The following is a 24382-nucleotide window of genomic DNA, read 5'->3' as shown; positions in this document are numbered from 1 at the left end:
TGACATAACTTGTACCCATTTCCTCTCGTCCTATCACTTGTCGCCAGGGAGAAGAGGTCAGCCCCCACCTCTCCACAACCTCCTTTCAGGTAGTTGTAGAGGGTGATAAGGTGTCCCCTCAGCCTCCTCTTCTCCAGGCTAAACAACCCCAGTTCCCTCGGTCGTTCCTCATAAGACTAATTTTTCTGCATACATAATTAAATGTAGAATAGGAAGCAAGCTGACAATCAGTTGTCCTCTGCAAACAAGTCCCATTCCAGCCAATGATCAGAGAAAGGAAGGCACATCAAGTCTACTCCTCAGCACAAACTTTTAACCAGTTAATATTATATCTATTATTCTACATACCTTTAAAATTACAAATGAAAATACAGAGAGTTCTAAATTTGCACTGACAATCAAGAATGCAGCTCCTTTCAAAAGTCCTTCTGGAATTCTACAGTGTAATCCTGTAATCCAAAGAATGTTGAACAACACGCTAAAAGTACTTATAACTGGAAAGATATTATTTAATATAAAGCTTGAATAACATTTAAGCCACCTAGTCGATGAAAAACACCATTACCTAATTTATGCTCTGTTTTCCAGAAGACTCACTTTCAGTACAACTTATCAACTCTCCTTCTGTTCTTGATGACTACAGATCACAACAGAACTTTCAGAGTAGAAAGCACAGTAGCCAACCATTCCAATTCTTAAAGCTATTTGCCAACCTATTGAAAACAAGAAAATAATTTGTCTGACGAAATGAACAATTAAAAATCAAAGTGAAACCAAGGATTAAAAGGTAACTCTGAAGATATATTAAACATAAAAATAATACAGTCCATGCTATTTTATGCACAGTTGTTTATTCTTGTTCCATGTTTTAAAACTTGGACTCAGAAAAATCACAGGAAGTTTTGGTTTTTTTACCCTCTTTTTTTTTTTTTTCCATTTCCATTAAAAGCACCATAGTTACACAGCTTGATTCAATCGTCCTTTTCCACAATCACTTCTCCATGAAGCACCCTTCTTCTCTGCCGCAGCATGTGGAAGTAGAGTTGTGGAAATACTTGATCAAAGCATAAAAGAGAGCAAATTAGATGAAAAAATTCAACAGATCACATAACGGAAAAATACAATTTTGCAGAATGACAAACTGAGAAAAAACTATGGCACACAGCACTGCAGTTGGTTAAGGTAAATAACAGGAAGTCACGAACATTGCCATGAATTACAGAACAATAACTACTCAAAAGGCAGGCATGGTCCCCTGAATGCATACCCTATGTCCAAATCTTCCCTCCAACACTTTATTTGTATAAACAGGACTTAACCACATTACAGCAGTGCCTGAAGTCCTCAAATCTCTGCTAAGGCAAGCATGTTTGAATTAAGGTTTTGAGGAGGATACAAATTTACACTACCTGTTCAAGTCTGAAGTGAGGACCTGCCTCCCTCCTGGCGCTCTGTAATCTATTATATTACTGTCCTGCTGATATATTTGATCCTTATATTTAACGGAGAGAAAATCGGATTTATTCCTGAAGCATTAAGTTACATAAACAACTGTAAAACTCTTACTAAGTTATGATAGCTTAGGACATTTTTTACTCAAATAAGTCTCTCTCATTCACCTTCATGATTTCTTGTGACAAAAAAAAAAGTCACAGTATGCATGCATATGCATGCATACTGTGAAAGTCCATGTTTAAGGCCAACTTCTTAAACAAATAACCTTCTACAGATGCAGATCACAGACCCTTTTAACTTCAATTTTCCTGCTTCTCAATGCCTCTCCCTAATCTCTTGCCTTGTTTCTAGCCTCATTGTCGAGATTATCTAAAATATTCTATTTGCCTAGTTTGGTCTAGACCCATTCATGGTGCTATACCTGAATCAGGTTGCTTTCTCCTTGTCTACACTGCTTAGTTACTGGTGGAAATAACACTGGAAGTGAAAGACACAGTCTCTCTAATCTTAGCTCTGGTTAGCCAACTGATTTGTGGCTTCTGGTATCCAGAAGTACAAGGACAATCTGATTAAACCAGGGACTGAAGAATGTTCAGAGACGTTTGGGGGGTGGATTTCTGTGGAAATAAAATCTTGGAGAATATTGCTTCAAGTTTTTTCCAAGCACGCTCTAATGGTGATTTTCAGAGGTGACACAGAACTGGATATCAATAGCAATAAAAACAAGGCAAATCTCTGGCACAACTTGGAGGACAATTTTTAAGCTATTGTTTCAAAGTGACAGGGGCACTAGAAATTCTCAGCAATGCAGTTACAGACATTTCTGTGCGTAAGCAAAAAGTTTTTTTTCTTTGCCCAAGTCTTAGAAATGTTTTCAGCTTTTCCACTGAAATTTTTAAGACTGCTTATGTTCTGAGGCAGATAACAGGATGGAAAATTTCAGTCTAACCAATTAAAACAGCAAAGCTTGGAACAACAGAAAGCAGGCTTTTATAGAAGAAAGTATTCAGCAAATTTAACCACAGACAGTGTTTCCAGCATAACTGATAATTGATTATTACGTTGTTAGTGTTACAAAAGTTAAGTGATACTTACACGGCACATAGGAGAACATGACAATAATAAGGAAGTAATAGTAGTCAAAGGAGACATTATATTTGTTGGGAAGTCTCAGTGAAAACATTCCTGTTTTCTTCACATAGGGTAAAGCAGCATATATGGTTAGCAGTTCACCTGCAACTCCAGCAGGATACAAAATGATAAAAAAGTTGTATCTGCATTAAAAGAAAAACCCTTGTGAGAAACACCCCACAAATTTAAAATTTCCTCTTGTTATTATTAGTGGCACAGCAATGTATTACAGTAGTTCCTACACCAAAATCAAGGACCACATCCTAACTTAGCACAGAATACCAATTCCAGTTACCTTGGATAGCATTGCTTAGGTTTACAGAGAATGCATTCCTCAATCCTTTTATTTAAAAACAGTGAAGTATCAGAATGTTTGTATGTCTTTCTAATACTAAAGAGTAAAAAAATCTGCAAATTTGTCATCTCCAATTATTAATTTTTTTTTTTTAAATTTACTGATCTTGCTCCTGTTGTCACCAACAGAATTCAGACCAGAACTGGATCCCAAATTCAGATGATCCTATGTATCTTGGACAGTGGGTCAATTCTATGTATTATAAATTCTTTAAAGATAATGAAAACATTGAGAAACATCAGAAGCCTGTTTTACCCACTGCCACGTGGGAAATCCAAATACTACTACATTTTCCACTAATGGAAATAAAAAATAAAATAAGCATGCCAGAAATTCATCAGATCCATTTTAAAATAGAAAGAAGATGTGCAAATAAAAGGCAAAGGCATTCAGTTTAAAGAATATGTGGTTTGAATGCCATAGGCCACATAGGTGTCAACAAAATGAAAAATGTAATATATAGGGTTTGTGCTGTCCTTATGCATTGTGCACGATGGAGATGCAGTTTCTCCTAAGGAACAGCTCTCAAGTTCATGCAGGGAACAGTAACGAGAGCTGTCACACAGAGAAAAAGGTACAGCGTGCAGTCCATGACCAAAAGAGACGAGATCCAAAACAGCAGCAACCACACATGGAACCGCTCTAGGAGCAGATGGGCTTAGTGGACTCACAAGTCACAGAACAGATTAAGAGAGGTATAAGAAGGAACTGATGCCACGACCTACCCACAGGTTGCCTCTATGCAGTGAAAAAAAACCCAAACAAAACAAAGTAAAAATTCTGAACTAAAATTTAGTGCATACCTATTTCATTAGCCATGGACAGACAAATCTTTTACAATTATAAGATAAAGATCAGAAATTTCTGGCTCCCTTGGAGTACTGAATTTATGCCCAGCTGTGCTGTTTGATTATCCATAAATCTTGATAGGATATTTTGGACTCTATGAAAAGATAATACATTTTCAAATGTTTTGTTTATAGTGTATTTCACCATATACCTCTGGTGTGAGAATATCAGTTTTCCCTATTGTCTGTTACACGGAAACAAAAATTCTATCATTCAAGACACTCTGACTTGATGGCAAAAAGTGTATCTGTCAACATAGTACTTTCTGAATGCATTTCTATTTCTGAAGTCTAAATAAAAAATTATTGATGAAACCAGACCTGATTATTTTCAAGTTTGCTATTTAGTGCTTAAACATAACCAAGCCTACCACCTTAGGTATTAGCAAAAAGATAATGTATTATAAGAATGGACATAGATATCAGACATATCAAAGAAGTATATTAGAAACATCAGAACTGCATTATCTATAAAACAAAAATAAAAAAATAAACAAACACACTCTTACATAAGAATCACCTGTGCTGAATGTAGGTTAGATATTTTCCTTCTAACAGCGTAAGACTGTCTTACATGTGTTTTTCAAATAATGACTACTCTTCCAGTTAAGTCTCCTGATAAACATGCAGTCTCTGTAACAGATGTGATCTAGAGGCCAGTCTTAAGTCTGCTTCAAAATCAAAGCAGTTTTGATATGGAACACACTTTTTATGTGGGCTAAACTAAGTCAATATGTAGCTTCACCTTACAAAAGCTCGGACAAAGCAGAACTTCTCATAAAGTAGTAGTATGCACACAACTCGTTTTCAAAGACTGGAAATCCACAAAGACTAGCACATGTGCTTAATTTTGGGCATCGTATTCAAAAGCATCTTAAGGAGCCAATACTGTCAATTAAAAGATGACTCCAAAGATAAAGAAAAAAAAAAAAAGTAAATTAAAGCAGAGCTCAAACTGTGAGACACAGAAAGCAGAGAACAAATCACACCCCAAATCTCAGCTAAAATATTTTTAACATTTTAAACCAAATAGCAACGGTCCCAAGTACAGAAAGCAACTGACTTGCACTCTGCTGACACATAACCAAAGCTCAAACATCTGCTCTCCTGTGTGTTAGCTCAGCATGCGTGAAACTAACATGCACAGAACCGTGAGAAACTGAAGTGCAAGACATCTCCACCTGGCCCATTTAATGAAGTATGGCAAATGGTTGAGCAGGTTGAATGTGTAGAAGGAATATCGAGTAATCTCTGTCACAGTCCATACGACCAGAAAAAGAATAACGCTCTCCTCATTCTGGATCTGCAGAAGTATAAAGAACCAACACTTTCTTCATCCTTAAGCTTCTTTTCTGTGCAAACTGCAACAGACTTCTGTTTAAGATATACGGAACAGAACTAACATCTTGTGAAAAAAGAAAATTTTGGCATAAAAGTGATATGCTGAAACCATTACCATGTACAGTTCTTTATTTTATGTATTTACTAACAAACAGACATTTTGCAAACTGAGCAATCCTTATCCTTTATGCAAATATCAAAATATAAAATCCTATAACTAAGCTTATTACTCCTTGTTATTCTCTACCTGCATTTTCACTATGCTAACTGTCTCCTTCCTTTTATTTGTGGTTGATTTACTTGTTTATTTTCTTACTCCTCACAACTGTAAGAAGAAAACAATGCTGCAGAAGACACATTCCTTTCATAATCAGTTTTTACCCATTCTGCATTTCACTATTCTGTCTCCTAGACTTTCTCTTACTTTTTATCTTGCTCCTTCCTCACTGTTTAACGTGCATCTCCACGAAACTTTACACAAAGGGAATTGCTTAGTATAATCTACTAACTGGAACTTGGTCGCAGAAGATCAAATCTAGCAGACTGTGCTAAATTTTAGGGAGCTGTGAGATAGTCAAGGAGCTGGAACACAGATGGATCACTAAATGAAGAGTAGTTGGTAGATCAGGAGCTTTGCGTAAACTCATTCAGCAATCCCATTTAAAATTTAAGTTCTGAGTCATTAAACTGCCTCATCAGTAGGTAGCACATCTCTCTGCTGTTTCAAAACATCAGTTCTTTTTCACTCTAAGTGAAGAAATAAACAAGAGTCCCCAAATACAAAGAAGGCATGTGGGGATCTATTACAAACACTACCTTCTGAGAAGAATTACACGCAAGTAATTTTCTTTTCTTTAAAAGGGGAGGAATTTTGTAATACACTTCCATGCCTGAAGGCTGAAAAGCTCCAGGGATGTCTGCGAAATAAAATAAAGTAACACAAGTTTTGTTAAAATTACAAAAAAGGAAAACGATTTTTTTAAATAAAATGCAACACGGTGACAAAGCTGAATACATCTCAAAGACGCTGCAAATGCACAACTCTGTCAAAAGTCAAGAAGAATTATAAGTGCTCGGCATCTCATAAAATTGCGCCCTCAATGTGTCAGTCAAAGAAGGTGCACTTTTAGTGAAAGGATCTCAGCAACATCGCAAAAGAAAAGGAGATATAAAAATACTGCCAAACACAAACAAATAGCAACAACTGAAGCGCAAAGACATCCAAACAAATAAGCAAAGGGAAAGACAGAATTAGGCCGTTCTTAGCCTCATGCAATTAGAGACAAACATTGATAACCCAAACTTGGATTCATGTCACAGTGCTAAATCCAAGCAGAAGAGTTTTAAATAAGTATACAGAGAATTCCTATCTCTGCTTGACTGAGATTTGCAAGGCAACAGAGATCTGGGTCTGGCTATTATCACTAACAATCCTCTCACCACCTAAAGTGACCCTGAACATTCATGCCTGATAAGCAATAGCAGCGTGAAATACAATCAGACATACATTCAGATGTATTTTTTCTTGGACACAGCTTGACCTACTGTACTGAAGATAAAGGAAACAAAAGAAATGACTGGATATGCTACAGATTTAATTCACTGCTGCAGATAATAACAAAATGGCAAAATGCAGTGCTATATCCAGCATTCAGGTAAACACTCGATACAAAAAAATTGTTAATCTTTGAAACATTTTCCCTTAAGGGACAAATGAAAACACTTAGCTTACTAAGGAAAAAAAAAAAAAAAGCTATGAAAAGCCTATTCCAAAAGCAACAGTAAAGGAAAAGATGAAGTGTAGAAAACGAGTCCTCTGTGAACTGAAACAAAGAGATTTGAAAACTGAGGCAGGTGCTATGACATCCCATCAGAAGAAAGGCATATGCCATCTGCTGGTGAGACAGTTTAATGGCTCAGCTTTTTAAGTTTAAAGAAATTCAGGAGCTCAGACTCAAAATCTATCACTTAATTCTTACATGCCCTTCACAGAAAGCGGACCTCAGAAACTGAACTGAATGTCCTATCTACCAGCTGTGAGCAGTCTGCTTGTTTCATTCTGCTAACAAATCACTGGACTTAAAATAACCACCTGCAGCCAGGCAAATAAACTATTGTCATTTATACAGGACCTTAAGCATCACTGTGGCATGCTGGGTGACTTGATATATTTTTAATGAAAAAAATGAAGTATGCATGCCATCAAATACTAATACTACCATAACATTAAAATTTTGAGAATGTTGCTAAAATAAACTGCAAAATCACGACCATTTAACTTAACACATATTTTCATTTAGATTAATTCAGTAAGTTCTAATTTAAGTTTTGAAAGGGAACCGGTAACACTGTGGTAGATTTGCTGGTAAATAATAGCAGTAGTCATTGATCTCACTTAGGCAGACCACAGCCGGCACAACACCAGAGACACCAAAGACAGGGCTGATTCACAGTTAAGACTCACCCAGTCTCCTAGGTGGAAGCACATAAGTTCCATCCTGTAACCCTAACTTCCAAAATCACACTTGAGTATGTAAGTATTCTCTGGAGGAATGTCACTAATTTTTAAATTGGTCTTCCTGGTGAAGTGAGAACTGTATTAATAGCTTCCCCTCAAAAACAATCAAAACGCAACTTGCTCACGCACATACCTGTTTTATACTATGTGCAATGAACCACACCATGAAGATTCTTGAACTCACTTGGACCCCAGTCACAAGCACAGATGTGCGAACTATTCCTTAAAAAGAGAAACATGTTATCTCCGTTCCACAATTCATGTTTTAACCAGTTACAAGAGAAACTAAAACAAAGAACTCACCAACTGCACAGTGGACTACCTGTAAATAAAAATAAGTTAGAGGTTACTGATGTAGACTATGTTACTCTCTATACTATAAACACAGCCTTTCGATATTAATATAAACCTGGGCTTAATTCTGAAAAACTGTTTTTTTGTCTCTAACCAACAGTCTTTAAAAGAAATACATGTTAGAGCCCTGGCAACTAATGCTGTGATGGGCTCAGCATCTGATCTGTGCAAACACATGACATATAGATGTATTTTCCTAATTAATTGCATATATTACATATTTAGATACTGACAAAGCATTTATTTTTTCAACTAATATTGTCCCATTCCACTATCTTATTCAAAAAAGAATTCCACAGGACAGTGTGCAGGGAGTCATAAAAGTCATAAAAGGGATGCTAAACACATAGCAATTTTAAAGTGTTCTGTATTCGTTATGAATTAATAACATTATTATAATTTTGCTAATGACAGCTATGAAGCTTCAGATTTATTGTATTTTCTGGTCAGTAATGTTTAGCAAATAGTTTTCATTATTTTGACAGATTTGAGTAGAATTATTTATTGTGAAAGTTTAATAGCGTAAAAGCCTATACGCAGCTGGCCACATGATTTTAATATGCTTGAACTACAGATGTTATACGCAGATTGAGAAAAAACATTAAAATATAGGTAGGTACTCTTTGTTGTGCCTGGGAAAGAACTGTAAGTGTTCAGTACACCAATCAGTTTCATTCCACAGATGTACCATAAACTGAGACCACGAGTGCGTAGCTGGCACAAGTTATATTATTTAAATACTTTGCACAACTTGCAGAGACCCTGTTGTAACGGATTAGATGGGGCATGTGAATCGAGTCTGGAAATAAGTAGAAGCAGGAAAGGCACAGAAGGATGATGAGTCTGGTATAAGGAATAAGAGTGAAGTTACAATCTCTGGACATGGAGATGAGATATCTACTAAGCTAGAGAGTTGATCTGATGGCTGAAATGCCTTCAGAAACTTTGCATTTTGAGTTAAAGACTCTCAAACCAAAGCACTTCTCAGGCAGTATTTGATTTAAAAATATATTAGAATTAAAATTTGAAAAAATGCGCCCATTTATTTCAACTAGTCACCTTGCCCCCCCCCCCAAAATCTTCTTTGAATAATAAAGTTAAAAGGACTTTAAGTACTAATATAATATTTTGATACTAAATTCAGGTTAATAATAATGTGTTTTGCCTATGATATGCAGCATCCAGTAAAGCAAACTATTGTTTAAAATTTACCTCAAGCAAAGCAAATGTCTGGAAAAATTTAAGCGTCTTTTGAACGCTTCTGAATAAGCCTCTATGTGTTCCTTTCTGTATATAAAACCGCACCATGGCAATACCTAATACCAGCCACCTACAAAAGAAAGAGAATGGATACATTTCAAATTAGAATTCTAAAAATATCCATCCACGGTAAATAATTTAGTAGAATATTTTCTTCACAGAATAACTTTGCTTCTTTACTTGTTGGTGTTCTTAGTAGATTATTAAAAATATCTTTAGACATAAATATTATATAATGTTATGTAAACATGACAGTCTTTTATCCCTTTACATGGAAAAGGATAGAAAATTACTTGTTTACCTTCAGAAGACTGACTTGAAATTATGGGACCCCCCCCAAAAAAACACAGGTCCTTCAGACTTTTCAGTAGCAGTGACTATATATTTTTACTATTAAATCCTCATGCATCTTTACCATGAATTACTGTTATTTGAAAACATGCCATGAACTCTGCACTGAAGCCGCCCCTTTGGGTCATAGGTTTGTATAAGTAAAGGACCCAAACCTATACACATAATTTTTACATTTTTCATGGCCCCTCAACTCGTAATTTTCAGAACTGACCAGTAATCTGAATGTTTCTGTTTGTGACTGTCCAACTGAAGTTACCATTACGATTCAGTTTTCAAAAGTGTTGAGAACTCATCTTTGAAAATCAGACTCCAAAGAGCTGAAAGGTGGGTGCTCTATGCTCCTGGCTTCCAGAGGCTGGTATGTTCAACTGTCACATTTGATGGTGTTGGCTAGTTTTTTAATACTTTTTTAAGGAAACTAAACAATGCTACCAATTGATAACCCTTCCAATGTAAAGGAAAGAAAGTAACAGTATCTTTTAATCAAACTGGAATTTGATATAAAACTTAAACTGAGATCTCAAATGGAAATTGAGACTAAAAAAAATAAACTTCTGAACTGTGGTGGGTTGAACTCCACCACCTAGTACAATAACCCAAGGCATATGCAACTCCTTCCACATAATTAATCCATGTTTATATAATTAAGATTTTCAAAACAGTGTACTATATGTTCCATCCTTAATGCAGAGCCATACCACATTCTCACAAACATCATGCTAGTGAGGTGCCTTGAAACTCCAGATTTCAATCCACCACGACTAAGTACAAAAATTATTTAATATAGACTTATAGGCATAACCAGAGCTATGGATGGCTATTTTGAGAGTTAAAAATAAAACCACAAAAATTACAATAACTTTAGCTTAACTTGTCTGATGATATCGGGAAGTCACTCAGTCCTTTCATTCTACATAAAGCTATAGAGAGCACGCTGTACATAGACATGAGCTCTGGCTAAGGAAGCGCCCAAGTGACAAAGCAGAGGGGGCTGAGAAATACTCAGAGGCAGATTTGGAGAGCATATAAACATTCAGAGAATTATTTGCATAAACATTTGGGTAAATATTTAACACACCTCCTGTTCTTATACTCTTCCCTAAGCATAAGGTATCGGCTAACATTGGAAACAGGCTACCAGGAAATACTGATCTTTGGTCAAACCCGTTATTCTGTAACGGCATGAGAGTTGCATGGATCGTTACAGCTCTCTGTTTGCCTCAGATGGCATGTACTGCAGTATCAGCCCCTTAACAACGCTTACACATGGTGCCTACTGCTACACAGTCACTTGGCGTGGCCCATTCCAGCACTTCATGACAGCATTTCAAACTCACATAAAGTTACTCAGGCTTCCCCACTAGGTAGGAATGATTCCCCTCCTGATCCCTTCTACTTTAAGCCCACGAATCCGATCTGCCAGAGCTCCAAAATTTGCCCCCGCAAGTGTTACTTAGATTTTACAACGGATTTTAAATCTGAGTGCATTAATTTGAGGTTGTCTCCCACATCTGTGGAAATGAGGAATTACTGGAATATCACTGGTAGTCCTTCACAGTAAAACTGCTCTGTTTTATAGTGAAGTGTTTGACAAGAGGAAGGTGCCAGTGAGTTTATATCCAGCTGGCAGCACAAATGGTGACAGCAACAGCTCTGTCCTAGCCCTTGCCTGAGAAGTCATAATACATCTAATCTAACAATGCATTTTCTGCACCTCATTCTGTAACAAAATGGTTGCAGAGAGAAGTAATCTTGGACTACACTCAGAAGCAAAGGCTGCAAATATATTTTTCTTAAATAAATATTTATTTGGCCATGAATTTCTGTAGATCTATTTATTCAGTTGTCAGTGGCTTTGACTTTGCATCTCAGGAAAGCCCTTGTACTAAATATTGCAAATCACCAGGAAATGGAAAACGCTTTCCATAATAAAGGTAGCATTTCCAGCTGGGACTTTGAGTAAGTTTGGGTATTGGTAATTCTAGTCCCTTAAACCTTTGTTAGAAAGAAAGATAAGCTACAACTTTTTTATTAGAATAGTTGTTAGCATGCAATTATGTATTAGTTTGTTAAAACTCTAGAAACACTTTGCTATATTGCACTGTCTGGACAAATACATTGTTCTTGTTACTTACTTATCCTGTGTAGTGCCCCTGTTAAGTATTGCTCCATTTCAAATGTTTATTTTTCTCTTATAATATATCCGTAAAAGATAATAAGAATTTGTTCCTGAAACTTATTTCTCTGTTTCCACATAAAATATGCAATTTTACATGTCTTAATCCCTTTAGATATTAATGGAAGATGGGAGAGAAGGAAGTGGGAGATACTGAAGGAGCACGTAAGGTCAAAACTAATACGGTTTGATAATCTTCCACAGACATAAAAGTCAGTGGCAGGAGTCAGCGTTCATTAGCAAATTCACACATGGAGCCTGAGGCTGGGAATGCAACGAGGTAACATTAACCTGCCAGCCAGAAAAAAAAATTACGTTGAGTAAAAGAACTTTTCAAAAGGGGCTGCTGCAATATACGAACAGACTTGAATGCGTGTTCAAGATCCACACATGCAAGTGAGAAGAAAGCTGTTACGATCATATTCCTGGCTTTCTGCATCAGTGCTCGAGCTCCCGCTTCAGCTGCAGTGTATCAGTTTTGCTCTGCGGGATTCAAATGGCAGAGAGTTCACCCACTGGTGACCAAGGTAAAACTGCTCTCATGATGAATGTCAGACTAAAAGTTATGAAATTCTTCGTTCTTAGTTTACTTTTGAGCATGTGGAAGTTAATAGGGGTTGGTTTGCTTGTTTGTTTTTTTCCCAACAGTTAGTGAACAGGACAAATTCTGAAGAAGTGAAAGTACGTGCTGCCAAGCACTGAGAACATAAACGTGAGCGCTATTCTGATCTTCTCTTCAAAACGAACGCCGGCGGTACGGAGCGCCAGCTCACACCCGCCCCTCGGGCTACCACAGCCCTCCCTGTCCCCTCCACCCGCCGGCGCTGGGCTCCCCGCTGGCCTTTGGGAGCTGCTGCCCGGCAGGGGGGTCCCGGTGCGACCTCTGCCCGCTTAGACCCTGGGGGAACGGACCGCCCTCAACGGGCTACCCCAGACGGTAACCCGCGGCGTCAACTCTCACAGCCCGGCACCGCTCGCCCCGACACCCCGCGGCGGCACCGAGGGGCACCTTCGCCTCCCCGCGGCCGCCGGCCGGCAGCCCCCTCCCGGCGCGGGGCGGGGGGCCGGGAGAGCCGGCCGGGAGGCGGGCGGAGGTGAAGGGAGAAGGGGGGGGGGGGGCGGCCGTGCCGAGGGACGCGGCCCAGCGCGGCACCCCCGCCCGGCATTCCTGTCCCGGCTATACTTAACCTCCGCGGCGGGCTCGGGGTGACGCGCTGGCGGCTGGCAGCGCTGCACCGTATTAGGCAATGCGCGGCGGGCAAGGGCTGCCCCGCGACCCCGGCTCTCACACCCGGCTGCCCCCACGGCTACGCCACCCCGCCGGGGCCCCCTGGACCCCGCCTGGCCTCGCCTGGGCCGCCCCTGCACCCGCCTCCCGCGGGTCCGCGCCCCGCTGAGGCGCCGCGCTGCCGGCCCACGGCGCGCCCCGCGCCCGCTTACCCCGCCGTCATGGCGACGTTGTAGAAGATGAGCCAGGCCGTGGCCAGGGCGCCCAGCCTCCTTCTCTTGCCATTCTCCTTCTCTTCCACCGCGCCGTTGCCGCCTCCGTCCTCCTCGCTGGACGCCATGCCTCACCCCGGCCAGGGAGCGAGAGGCGCACACCCGCGGGGAGGAGGGGCTCTCTCCGCGGCGGGGCTGAGGCCGCGCTGACAGCCGGACCTCGCGCTGTCTCTCACCCCATCTGTCTTCCCCGAGGGCCGCCGCCCGCCGCCCGCCGCTCACATGGCGCTGCGCGCTCCTCCCTCCTGCTGGCGGGGGCTCCCCGGGGCACGCCAGGGCCGCCGGGGGCGGCGCGGCGCGGCGTGGCCCCCCCTGGGCGGGCTGGGCCGCGGTCTCCCACCCCCGGGCGGGGCGGTGAGCCTGGCGGCGGCCCTCACAGGGAGTCCCTGGGCGGCCAAGGCCGCGGCCTTCACAGGCGGCCCCCGGGCGTCACGCCAGTGTCCCCTCCCGTGGCAGGAAGGTCCCTGTGGGTTGGTACCGTCTCTCCAGCCTTGCTGGTGACAGCCGGGCAAGAGCGGTGGGTGTAGCCCACCCCAAGAAAAGTGAGAGAAAATACCACAGTTCTTGAAAAACACAGAAATGTGCATCCAAGGGTGAACATTGGGAGTCTGGTCCGAGACTGACTGGTGGGAATATGCTCAGGCCCCCACCAACAGCCACGGGCGGGGTGACCTTGGGGAGAAGACACCTTCCAGTCTGGGAGGTTTCAATAAATACCACCCTCCATCCACAAGGAAGGTGTGAGGCCCACACCTGAGATGGGGAGAAATGTCTTCCTAGGGCCTGAAGAGAACCCAGCCGGCAAACAGAAGGGTGGCATTTGAATACGTTCTCCTGTAAGTCTGGCAGCACTGGGAGAGTTGCTGGGACTGGCTCTGGATGGGGGAGCAGCCTCAGCGTGAGCTATGCTGGTGTGACACAGCCATTCGGAGGTGCAGGCTGCGCCTGCCATCCTGACACCTGGCTCAGCCCGTGCGAGCCTGGGGATGCCGTTCACTGCTTCGGGCAGCATACATGTAGCCTCCAGCTCCTCATTTCCACAGCTAAGCATGGTGACCATGGTGACTCCACCCCAACACCTCGAACACAGGCATATACAGACAGAAGAATTCCAAAAGTGGACTAGGATGTATCTTTGGAATGCTACTTTTTCAGTCCTCAAAGACTTCAAGAGTCCAAGTCTGCCTCCTTTAGGATGGGGCAGGTCATCTCAATGTTTAGAACACCTAGACGGTCTCAGTTCGCAGGCCTGCAGGTAAAAGGTAAGTAGACGTGCCATACAAAAACTCAGTCTCTTTCCCTCTCCTCACCAAAGCACACAAGCAGATGTTCAGCTTCCATCCTCAAAATACATGCCCACAGGCAGCAGCAAATGTGTAACGTGCATGCAAAACGGTAGTTGGCAAAATGGCACCGTGTATATGCTAGCAAGATTATAGTCAGTACCTATGTTATATATACACAGATGCTTTTTGTGTTCAAGTAGTCGTAAACATAAAACAATTTGGGAATCCTATAGTTAGAAAATCTAGACAAAAGAATTTATACACAGGATTGAATGACCTAATTCAGAAGTTTTCGCCAACCTTAGGCTTCAGAGGAAGGTGCAAGAACCTTATGTAGTGGGCAAATACGGGATAATCTGAGCCTCAATTTCATCTCAATGTAACAGTTATAAATTGGTTTAAACTCTGTAGCTTTCCAAAATATTTCCTATATTTACTATTTTAATCTGGGTATTGCTACTACTTTACTCACACCATTTTTCTGCCCAAATTTTACTTCTCTCTTCAAACCTTTCTAGCTTCTTTGCTTGGTCAACACAGTGTTGAAATGGGTATCACAAATTAACCACATACTATGTGTAAAGTGTTTTTTTGTCTCGTTTGAATTTGCCAACTTATGATTTCATTAACTGATGAAGACTTTCCAATTTTAAATTATAATACATGGAGGAAGGGATGAGCTGATCCCAATTGTTAATATTAGTTGTGATTTTTAAATACTTTTTGCTATCTTTTGACATTTCTCTCTTGAGAGTTTTCCACAGCAGATTTGAGGGAACAAATCCTATTTGCTTTCTGAAGTAAACATTTTCCATTTTTAAATCGATCATTGGATGTTCTCCATGCTTTTGCACAGAATCCTTTGAAATTTGATAAACAATATTTGATATATTCTCATTAGAATTCAGTATTATTTTCCTTCTCACTATTTATTTACTCAAATTTATTGATTTTGGATGGACAAATTATCTGTCACGATGACCAGGTTTGTCTTCATTTGATTTAGTCAATTAAGAATTTACTAGTGAGGATAAATACCATGACATTTTTGCTCTAATATCGTGGCTTTTATTTATGAGCATACAATTTCTCTTGCTATCACACTACCCATTCATCCAATTGATGAGAAATTTCTGAATATCTTCATAATCCTTTTTGGATTTGAATAAACTAAACATTTTTTTGACCTTTGCAAGTTTTGCCATGCCACACTTGTCTGTGTTTGCCAACCGGTTATGAATGTATTAAGCACAAAACTTTTTACAGAACTTTCCTAAACACCCCACTGATTTCTTTCTGCCGTAATAAAGAAAACTTGCTCTTTGTTTCTGTTTCCCATGTTTTGATCCAAGGAGATATTTTGTTCCTTAGTCTATAACTACTTCATATCCTTGGTAGTTCCTGTGTGACAATTTTTCAGCAGCATTTTCAAAATGTCTTTGTTGTGTTAATGATTATTTTTTTTAATCTGTTTTTGTAATTGCATGTTCCAGGAATTGCAATAAATTAGTTGAAATGTCATTTCCTTTTCATAAGTTTTCTATTGTTATTCTTTTAATCGTGATTTCTGTAAATTTACCATGTATATATTTATCATTTACTAGTCTGTATTTTCTGAATCACTAGAAGAGCCTTTATTTAAATTTGATAAAATGTCAGCTATTTTCAAAGCATTACATAGAGTGTCTATGCTTAATTAAAAATACTGTACTTTTACAGTGGCAAAATGATTTCATCTAATATTTTAACTTTGGCTAGCACCTTTTGACTCAAAAAAATCTCAAAATGATTCCTAAGACAGATTTTGTCCACACATAGAAACATAATCAACGGAACAGAATAGGATTATACATTAACTGCATTACCTAAATCAGCTTTTTAAATCAGTTATGACTGGCTTATCAATTTAGCTCAACTTTGCTGTTATTCAAGTACAGTCTGAAATCAAACTTCCTGATAAATTTTAAGAGTCAGATCAAGGTCTTTTGTACTGTAGGTGAGCGCACCATTACATTTCATACTCATTCTCAACCTTCGCAGTCAGTTCTCCTTTATTCACTCTAGTTCCAAACCACCAACGCTGCTACACTGTTATTACAGAAATGAATGGTTTTACTGCTTTCTTCATGATTGATATTATCAATGTATATTTATCTTCTATGTTCCTATTGCACAAGTAGATATTCAATGCCTTGTAAAGCTGAATGGGTCTTATTTCCTATCTATTACCAGAAATACAAGGTGAAGCTTTTATGAGACTGATTTTCTCATGCAGTGTTCTATAATTTTTTTTTTGTTGTTACAAAATTTACCTATCCAATATGGGAACATTTCTATGAAATGAAAAGTTGTAGTGCTCTGAAAATAATATAATGACATATCAGCTCCTTTGTCGTAGGGGAAGGTCATCTACTATAAAACGCTGCGAGAATTACTTAGTATTAGCCCTGCAGAATCATGAGATTACCTTTATGCTTCAGAATAGTTAAATGCCAGATGATAACTTCAAATCTCGAGGAAGGAGAATTTGTTAAAAAAAGTAACAACTGAAATTCTCCTTGTCCTTCTGCCCTGTCTTCATTTAATGTTCCCAGCACACTTTGCAAGTGCGAAGTGTTTAGACAACAGACTGATATATAGTAATTGGACACTATTTTAGATTTATGGTATGTAGTAATCAGTGAGGTATTCAAGGATAAATGCAAGTAAACAGAATTTGGCTATGTCTAAATTGAATAACACAGTGTTTATGCACTTTCTGTGTATTCATCCAGGTGTGTATATCTATTATTTTATCTACTACTCTAGAAATAGGACAGAAGATGCTTTCAAAAGGTGTGGTGTAGAATGGGTTGCATAAATCTTGTGGGAAGAACCAGAAGATGTCTTTGTATTGAGCACATCTGAAGCAGTTGGAGTTTTCATATTAAACCTTTGACTGTATGGTTTAATAGTCAGCGAAAGAAAACAGGTGCTATGAACACAGGCTGAAGTGGAAGTTTATATTTCTCTTATAAAAATACAAAATTCTGCTGTGAACATTTAGAAGTCTGTATGAAAACTATTGATTCTATATAAGTGAAAAGCACTGGTATGTTTATTTTATGTTCTGAAAAGCACTGGTTTGAGATGCCCTTGTGTATTGTTCTATTTAATCCTCTTCAGAAGCAAAACTATAACCCAAACTGCAACGCTGAAGGGCACACACATGTTAAAGGGAGATGACCATCCTGCTCATCTGAATTTGGTTTATCCAAACTCAGTGCGCTTTTTGCTATAATAGACTAATTGGACTCTGTACAATAATTATTTTCTTTATGGGACATTGCAGACTGTACAACTGTTTAACTACCCTGGCATTTTTTTGCACTGCTAGGCTTGGATAGATTTATGTGTACGTCAGTCCCACAGACTGTGATCTGCGCAGTCGGCACCTTTGCATGCTACAGAGACTGGCTGTATCGAGAAGCTATCCCCACTCTAATGTTCTAATTATACAGATGCACATATAAAATGCTCAAAACTTAAAACTATTACCATTAACTTCAATGGTACTGTTCATGTGAGTAAAATAAAATACATGTTGAAAATTTACTGCTAGCATAAGTAAGATATTCTTAAATTCCCTTCCCTATATTATGCAATAAATGTAATATTTTTCTTAACTAAAGAAGCTTTGCTACCTTGCCAACAGATATCAGGCAGATTTTTCAGAGTTTCACAAAACACACTTCATTAATATTAAAAATGCCTTCTGATTTTCAGTGTATTTCAATGGTAGCTTGCTTATATGAGCACTACAGTCTCTCTAGAGGAGACTGCCTCCATTATTAGTTTCAGAGCACACACAATCTTTGCTTGTTATTTAGTTTTATTTCAAGGACCTGAGTTAAAAAGGGCTCTTTATCAAGGGAGTAATGTGCCAATCTAACTCCCATTATGGTCAGTGGAAGTATTTCTACTTCCCTTCTTAGAAGAGTGGTGGAGAATGAAAAGATTAATTTTAACCTCATCATTGGTTGAAAACTGGTCTGAGCTACCAGCAAGGAAAAGCGACCATATTGGGTGTAGTTGGTTTGGCCACATGGAGAACAGGTGTTTGTGCCAAAAAAAGCACTAGGACAAGTGGTTCCCCATGACAGTGTCAGGAAGCTGGCACAGTGATGCTCCTGCCAGCATCCCCAGGGAAGCCCAGGCACCCAGAGGTCCCAGCAGCTCCCAGACTATCTGCTTCTTACAGGTATATCACAATACATCACTATAAGCTTACTAAAGCAAACAGTATAGACGCATTTTTATATTTGACTTTGGTGATCTTGTTATCCAAAATCATTTAACAAAACTGCGGTGTAAACATACAAAATATTACTTCATGTGAGTTGTTTTGCAAGTACTGCTTTGAATACAGAAAGACTGAGGAAGATATAAACACTTGTTTCTGGCATCTATATGTGCAAATATTAACTAGAAAGTTGCATGTTACAATTTTTAATGTGTCCAGCACAAAATGAATTGTTTTATAAAGTTTATTATTTGAATACTTGCCTAGTTCTAGCTACATGGACTTGAGAGAACTCCAGCTATATGCTTCATGTAATCCTACTTGCACACTTCATAAATATTAAGGCCAAAAAAGACAATTAAATAATTTTAGCCTGACTTCTTGTATAGCAGAGGACACCAGACTTACTGTTTCATATATTCTCTTTATATAAAGAAATAGATAAGAATACCACAAGTAAGCCATACAGTTTGGACACTTGCAAAATATTAGGACATGTACAATGAAGTTATAGACAAGGAGTAAATCACTGTAGTCCAGTACTTAGAACATTTACATGTGGCCTGTGACTGGGATACATTTTGTCTTAGTCATATCACTGTACTGTTATGCATTACAGCATCTTGTGTGCCATCCAAAACATCTTGTACTTGCCCTGTCAAAGTCAAAAGCTGTGATTAAATGGACTGCTGGCACTTTCTCTATTCTGAACCTTCCTCTTTTCCTTTGATTTTATTTTCTGCCCAGCTTCCAGTTCTGAAAGCAATGTATACTGCGGACAATAATGAAAATGCAGTTAAAATAGAGGTCAGTGTGACTGATCCTTGAGACAACTGCTGGTCTTCATATCTGTCTCTTTGCTAAAAGTGTACTGGCCTGACTTTTTCCTGGAGTTATACACCTTATCTTTACCGTGCAGCAGCCAGCAAACTAATACGTGCTAAAATAAATGAGGATGCCAACTATAATACTCCTCCAGTAATTGGAACTGCAGTGGACTTCCCCTCCATGGCCATGTTATTGTTTTCCTCTTAAAAATATGCTTGTGTAATGCAGATGTGTGTCATTTGAGTGACTGTAAAAAACATTAGAACTACTCTAGCAGATTGTCATTTATAAGTTGCTGTACCCAAGTTCCTTTCCTGCTGGAAGACTATGGGGAAATGATTTATTGTATATCATCAGAACCTTGGTATGGATAAACACTTGTCATAATTTAAAAAATAAGTAATAAATTATATAAACAAACAACAAAATTAAACAGTTACTTAAGAAAATTCAGAAGTATGTCACATCTTTACAATCCAGGAAGTGAGTTGCCCTGACAATTAACTGAATGCATGCCTTTATCACTTAGCAGTATCTGAATAACAGTACTATATAAAAAGTGAAGAGTACAAAGAAAGAAGAATCATCTGAGAATGTTTACTTGGGACAAAAGTAGCACATATTTTTAAAAACACCCTACCTAAAACTTGCTATAAGGCTGTCTGGAGGCAAATCCCAAGTCAGAGTACTGTTGGGTAGATGAGCTCCTCTGTGAAATCAATAGAGTCAAGACTGTTGCAGAGGCCATCTTCGGAAGGAAGTCTGAAATAGAACAGATGAATAATCCCCTGGACATGCCTGTTTTTCTTGACCCAGTCTGGCGAAGTAGAGTCCCCAGCTGTGCCTTCCCACCTCTTCCCTTGCCTGGGATGTAATTGCAAGGTGAGTCAGATGAGTGACATGATACAACAGGGAACTTTCTGCAGTGAGGTAGTTTTCAGTTGGATCAGCTGATTGTGCAGCCACAAATGAATTGGATCAAATTCCAAATCTAATATGAGAAATGTGGTGGCAGCACATAGCTGTGGGCACAGGGAGTGCAGTGTTGCAACATTCTCTATCAGCTGTAGTTACCCTGAAATTAGATGCAATTTGAAACTGTACCTTTGAACTAGATTCCTTACTTTTAGATAGCTAACTTAGGCAGCACAAGTCCCATTTCAAATGCAGGAGGAAATAATATAAACATTTTGAACTGCACCCAACAAAGGAAGTTTAACACATCTTTTCTTAATAGCATACTCATCATACTACTCACACATTAAGGTGGAAAAGCTGGTTTCTGTAGCCAGGTGTGCCTGAGAGGGCAAACCCCACACTTTGGGGAAGGGCGCTCTAACCACTGCCCATTGCTGTGCTGTGGGAGAGTGCTAGAGCCATGGGACAGGGAAAAGAGGAAAATACAGTATAATACAGAGTATTCAAAGGACTCTTGTACTTCATAGTGTGTTCAATGGAAAAAAAATTGTTAAAGAAACAAAACATGAGCCATGACTACAGAGCCTTAAGGAGCTCCCTGAGTACAGACTACCTTTTTCAAAATAGGGTAAAGTTGGGTTGGAATTCTTTCAGGCTGAAGACAGTCTAAAACCCCAGTTCCCCACATCTCTTGTGTTTGCTCTTACTGCAGGACTACTACATAAAAGCTCTGCCTGTTTTGAAAGGATCCTTACAATTCATTTTGAAACACATCAGAGGGAAGGGATGAAAAAGGAGGGGATAAAACAGGCTCTGAGAACATCTACCATATGTCTTTTGTGAACATAATGGGGGATGATGAATGGTGAGGAGGTAAAGCATCCTTTGAGAATATCTAGCAGATGTCATTGAATTGAGGCTGAATCCAAAGAAAACATGCAATTCCTTAAAGGTAGTCAGTCCTAAGTAGTAGATCAATACTGACCTGCATCAGCTGCTGAAAACAGTTGCTATGGTTAGGGAAAAAAGCATAATTTGAGATCCTGGAAAAAAAAATTAGTAAAATAAGGAAGTGCTTAATGACTGTTAATCCCTGTGGGAAGAGGCTTGGTGTGCAGTTTTCATTTGATGTGTCAGAAGTCTGCCTAATGCATGCAATCACATTCATTATTGAGCATCGTTAGTGCTATTGATTGCATCTAGTGTTTCTGTGCTGCAAACAGGATCTTTTTCATTTTTTGTTTGCATTCGTGACGTGCCCATAATGTCCTTTAGATGTCTGTGACTCTTCCCTCACGTGTGTGCATGTGCCTTCTCTTGCTTAATTTGCAATCCAACTAGTTCAGAGTAATTAAACAGTACTAAAAGTCTCTAAAGTTAATGACTTAAGTTTTATGTGACAGCATGAATAGGCAGAACGTGTCATATCCTACGAATCAAATTGTTATCGTGGCATAGATCCCATCAGAGCCAACAAGATACTCGAACAACATGAAGCAGCAAGATATGACTGTGCAAAGGCCACGAGACGTTCCAGGCCCTGTGAACAGGTCCTGGATCAGCCGCTGATCTGAAGAGGACCCAATGGCAGAGAAGCGGACAGGCTCCCATGCTACACTGTGAAAGGCGCTGCCATAACCACCACCTTCGCTGTCAGGACACCGACTTCAGCAGCAGGATGGCGCTGACTGTAAAGTCTCAGTCAGACCGATGTATAGGGAAGCTCTGAAAATTTCCTACAGGGAGCGAACGTGTCTGAGCACGAAACCCACTCACCTCCTAACTAGGGAGGCACGAAAGAGCTCAGCAGAACTAAGTGAAATAAACCCCCGCCTTGAGCCGCCCTGCCGGCCCTCAGCTGCCTGGCCTGGGGCGGCGGGGCCGGCCCGGGGGACAGCAGGGTCGGGGCCGGTGCCTCCGGGGAGCCGGGCGGCAGCCGAGGAGGGGACAGGCCGGGAGCCCATCCTCCCACCTGCCGGGCCCGCAGAGGGCCAAGCACAGCCCGGGACGCGGGTGTCTGCGGAAAGGGGCCTCCACGGCGGGCCGGGGGCTGGAGCCAGGGCCGGGCCGCAGGGGGGCGGCGGGCCGTCAGGCGGCGGCGGGGCCAGCCCCGGTTTCCCAGCATGCTACGCGCGGCGGGCTGCTCCCCGGCCCTGGGAGGAGGAGGCGGCGGAGGTATCCCGGGCGGGAGGAGGAGGAGCTGCTGCCACCGCCGCTGCCGCGGGCTTCTCGCTCCGCCGCCGCGCTGCCAGGAGGGCAGGGGTGGCCGCGTTGCGCCCCGCCATGCCGCTCTTCGCCACCAACCCCTTCGACCAGGATGTGGGTGAGTGGCTCCCGCGCCGCCCCGGCCCGGCCCGGCCTCCCCCTGAGGTAACCCCGCGGCCGGCCCTCCCTCCGACCCCGACCCCGCTCCTGCCTCCGCCCCCCCGTCTCCCGCGGGCTGCCGGCCCGCTCTGCCCCCAGCCCTCAGCTGCGGCCTGGCGTGTGGCGGCGAACCGGGGGCAGCAGCGGCGAGCAGGCGGCCCGGCCGGGCCGGCGGTCACGGTGCGGCGGGGAGCGGCTGGGCCGGGGGCTCCTCCTGGCAGCGGGCGGCGATGGCTGCGGCCTGGTCGGTGACAGCACGGGGGAGGCGAGGGCTGGTGCCGGCCCTGCCGGGCTCCGTGGGGCTGCGAGCGAGGGGGGCGAGCACCGGGATGCTGGTGGGAGAAGAGTTGGCCGGCCTGCTCGGCCGAAGTAACGTTGCAGCATCGCAAAACAAATAGTGAGAAATGGTCGTGCTGGAGCGTTGCTGAAAGGATGAGAAGTAAAAAGCACCATCTGCAATTGCTTCGCGGGCAGGCAAAATTGTCGAAGCGTTTGGTACTCAGTGCTTTAAAGTGAATTCCTGTGGGAGCTTTCTTTTTCCCTTTCAAGTGAAACTCGACAGGCTGCGATCAGGCTGCATCCCCCCACCTTGCTTGTTCCAAGGCCAAACTAGATGGGGAGGAAATGTCTGGCTTTTACTTGACAACAATTATGCTTAATGCTGATGTGTCCAAACTGGCAGTAAAATAACATATAGGCAGTTAAAAATTCATTTTGCACGTCTGATTTGTGATTGTGTAATACAGTTTGTCTCCTACCTGCTGCTGATGTCTGTTTTACTTTGAGCGATAGCAGCTTTGTCTGGGGAACAGCATAATGTAAAGGGACTTTTTCTCATATTTGGATAAGTGTCCCCCACCCTGAATTATTTTCTTACGGCAGTATAACACTGTTTATGTTTCTTGGAACAAATTTCATTATACTTGCTGTAGCTTTCAACTACAAGTACATTGTTTCTTTTTTAATGTTTGTCCAACATTAGAAGTCAGGACTCCAATCTAATTCTTCCAGCTCTTCAAAAAACCAAAACTGTTTGAAAAGTATGTATCTTTTCCAGGGGGCAGGGTTAGTGCATAAAGGAGGGACTGTGACACAAATTTTGTATGTATATTATCAGGGTTTCTCATCTTAATAAAGCATACCTTGTTTTTCTTCCCATTTTGAACAGTTAAGAACACTTTTCCGCTGAAGACTGCCCTTCAATTTATAATTTTCTTGATGGCAAAGTTGACAATGACTTATTTTGAAAAGTAGTGAATAATTTTTCCTAATTGTTTTGCTGTCTTCTAGTGTAATTTGGCAGTTGAAAATAAGACAGAGATTGCACCGCTTGCCAATTTTCTGTGCACCATTAGAGGACTGAAACGTTGGTAATATTATCTGTGAGAATGATTTGAACTAATAAGATTAAA

General features: G+C 41.0%; 2 protein-coding genes across 3 annotated transcripts in view; one reads left to right on the top strand and one right to left on the bottom strand.

Annotated features, from left to right (window-relative positions):
- Positions 1–670: 670 nt before the first annotated feature.
- On the bottom strand, positions 671–13504 carry HACD1 (3-hydroxyacyl-CoA dehydratase 1). Of its 2 annotated transcripts, XR_014270566.1 has the most exons (8): positions 13233–13504; positions 9215–9332; positions 7952–7970; positions 7782–7870; positions 4971–5092; positions 2551–2729; positions 916–1054; positions 671–713 (listed from the first exon to the last, which is right to left on the bottom strand). XR_014270566.1 is itself a non-coding variant. In XM_082499466.1 (7 exons), exons 1-7 carry the CDS (start codon positions 13358–13360, stop codon positions 972–974), a joined length of 738 nt encoding a protein of 245 aa, XP_082355592.1. In that variant the 5' UTR covers positions 13361–13504; the 3' UTR covers positions 739–971. The 2 variants fall into 2 exon arrangements, 1 of the variants encoding a protein (XP_082355592.1); XM_082499466.1 differs by lacking the exon at positions 671–713 and having other exon boundaries at positions 739–1054.
- A 9385-nt stretch (positions 13505–22889) lies between these two features.
- Positions 22890–24382, top strand: part of STAM (signal transducing adaptor molecule) — a gene marked incomplete at both ends in the record, with an annotated part of 33984 nt that continues 32491 nt past the window's right edge. The window contains one exon of the mRNA XM_082480022.1: positions 22890–22929. Within this exon, the coding sequence (XP_082336148.1) occupies positions 22890–22929 (40 nt within the window). The remainder of the gene's footprint in view (positions 22930–24382) is intronic.

This window comes from Vanellus vanellus (genome assembly GCF_965231255.1).
Source record: "Vanellus vanellus genome assembly, chromosome: 2".
NCBI lineage: Eukaryota > Metazoa > Chordata > Aves > Charadriiformes > Charadriidae > Vanellus > Vanellus vanellus.
This window is presented reverse-complemented; position numbering and strand designations above follow the sequence as displayed.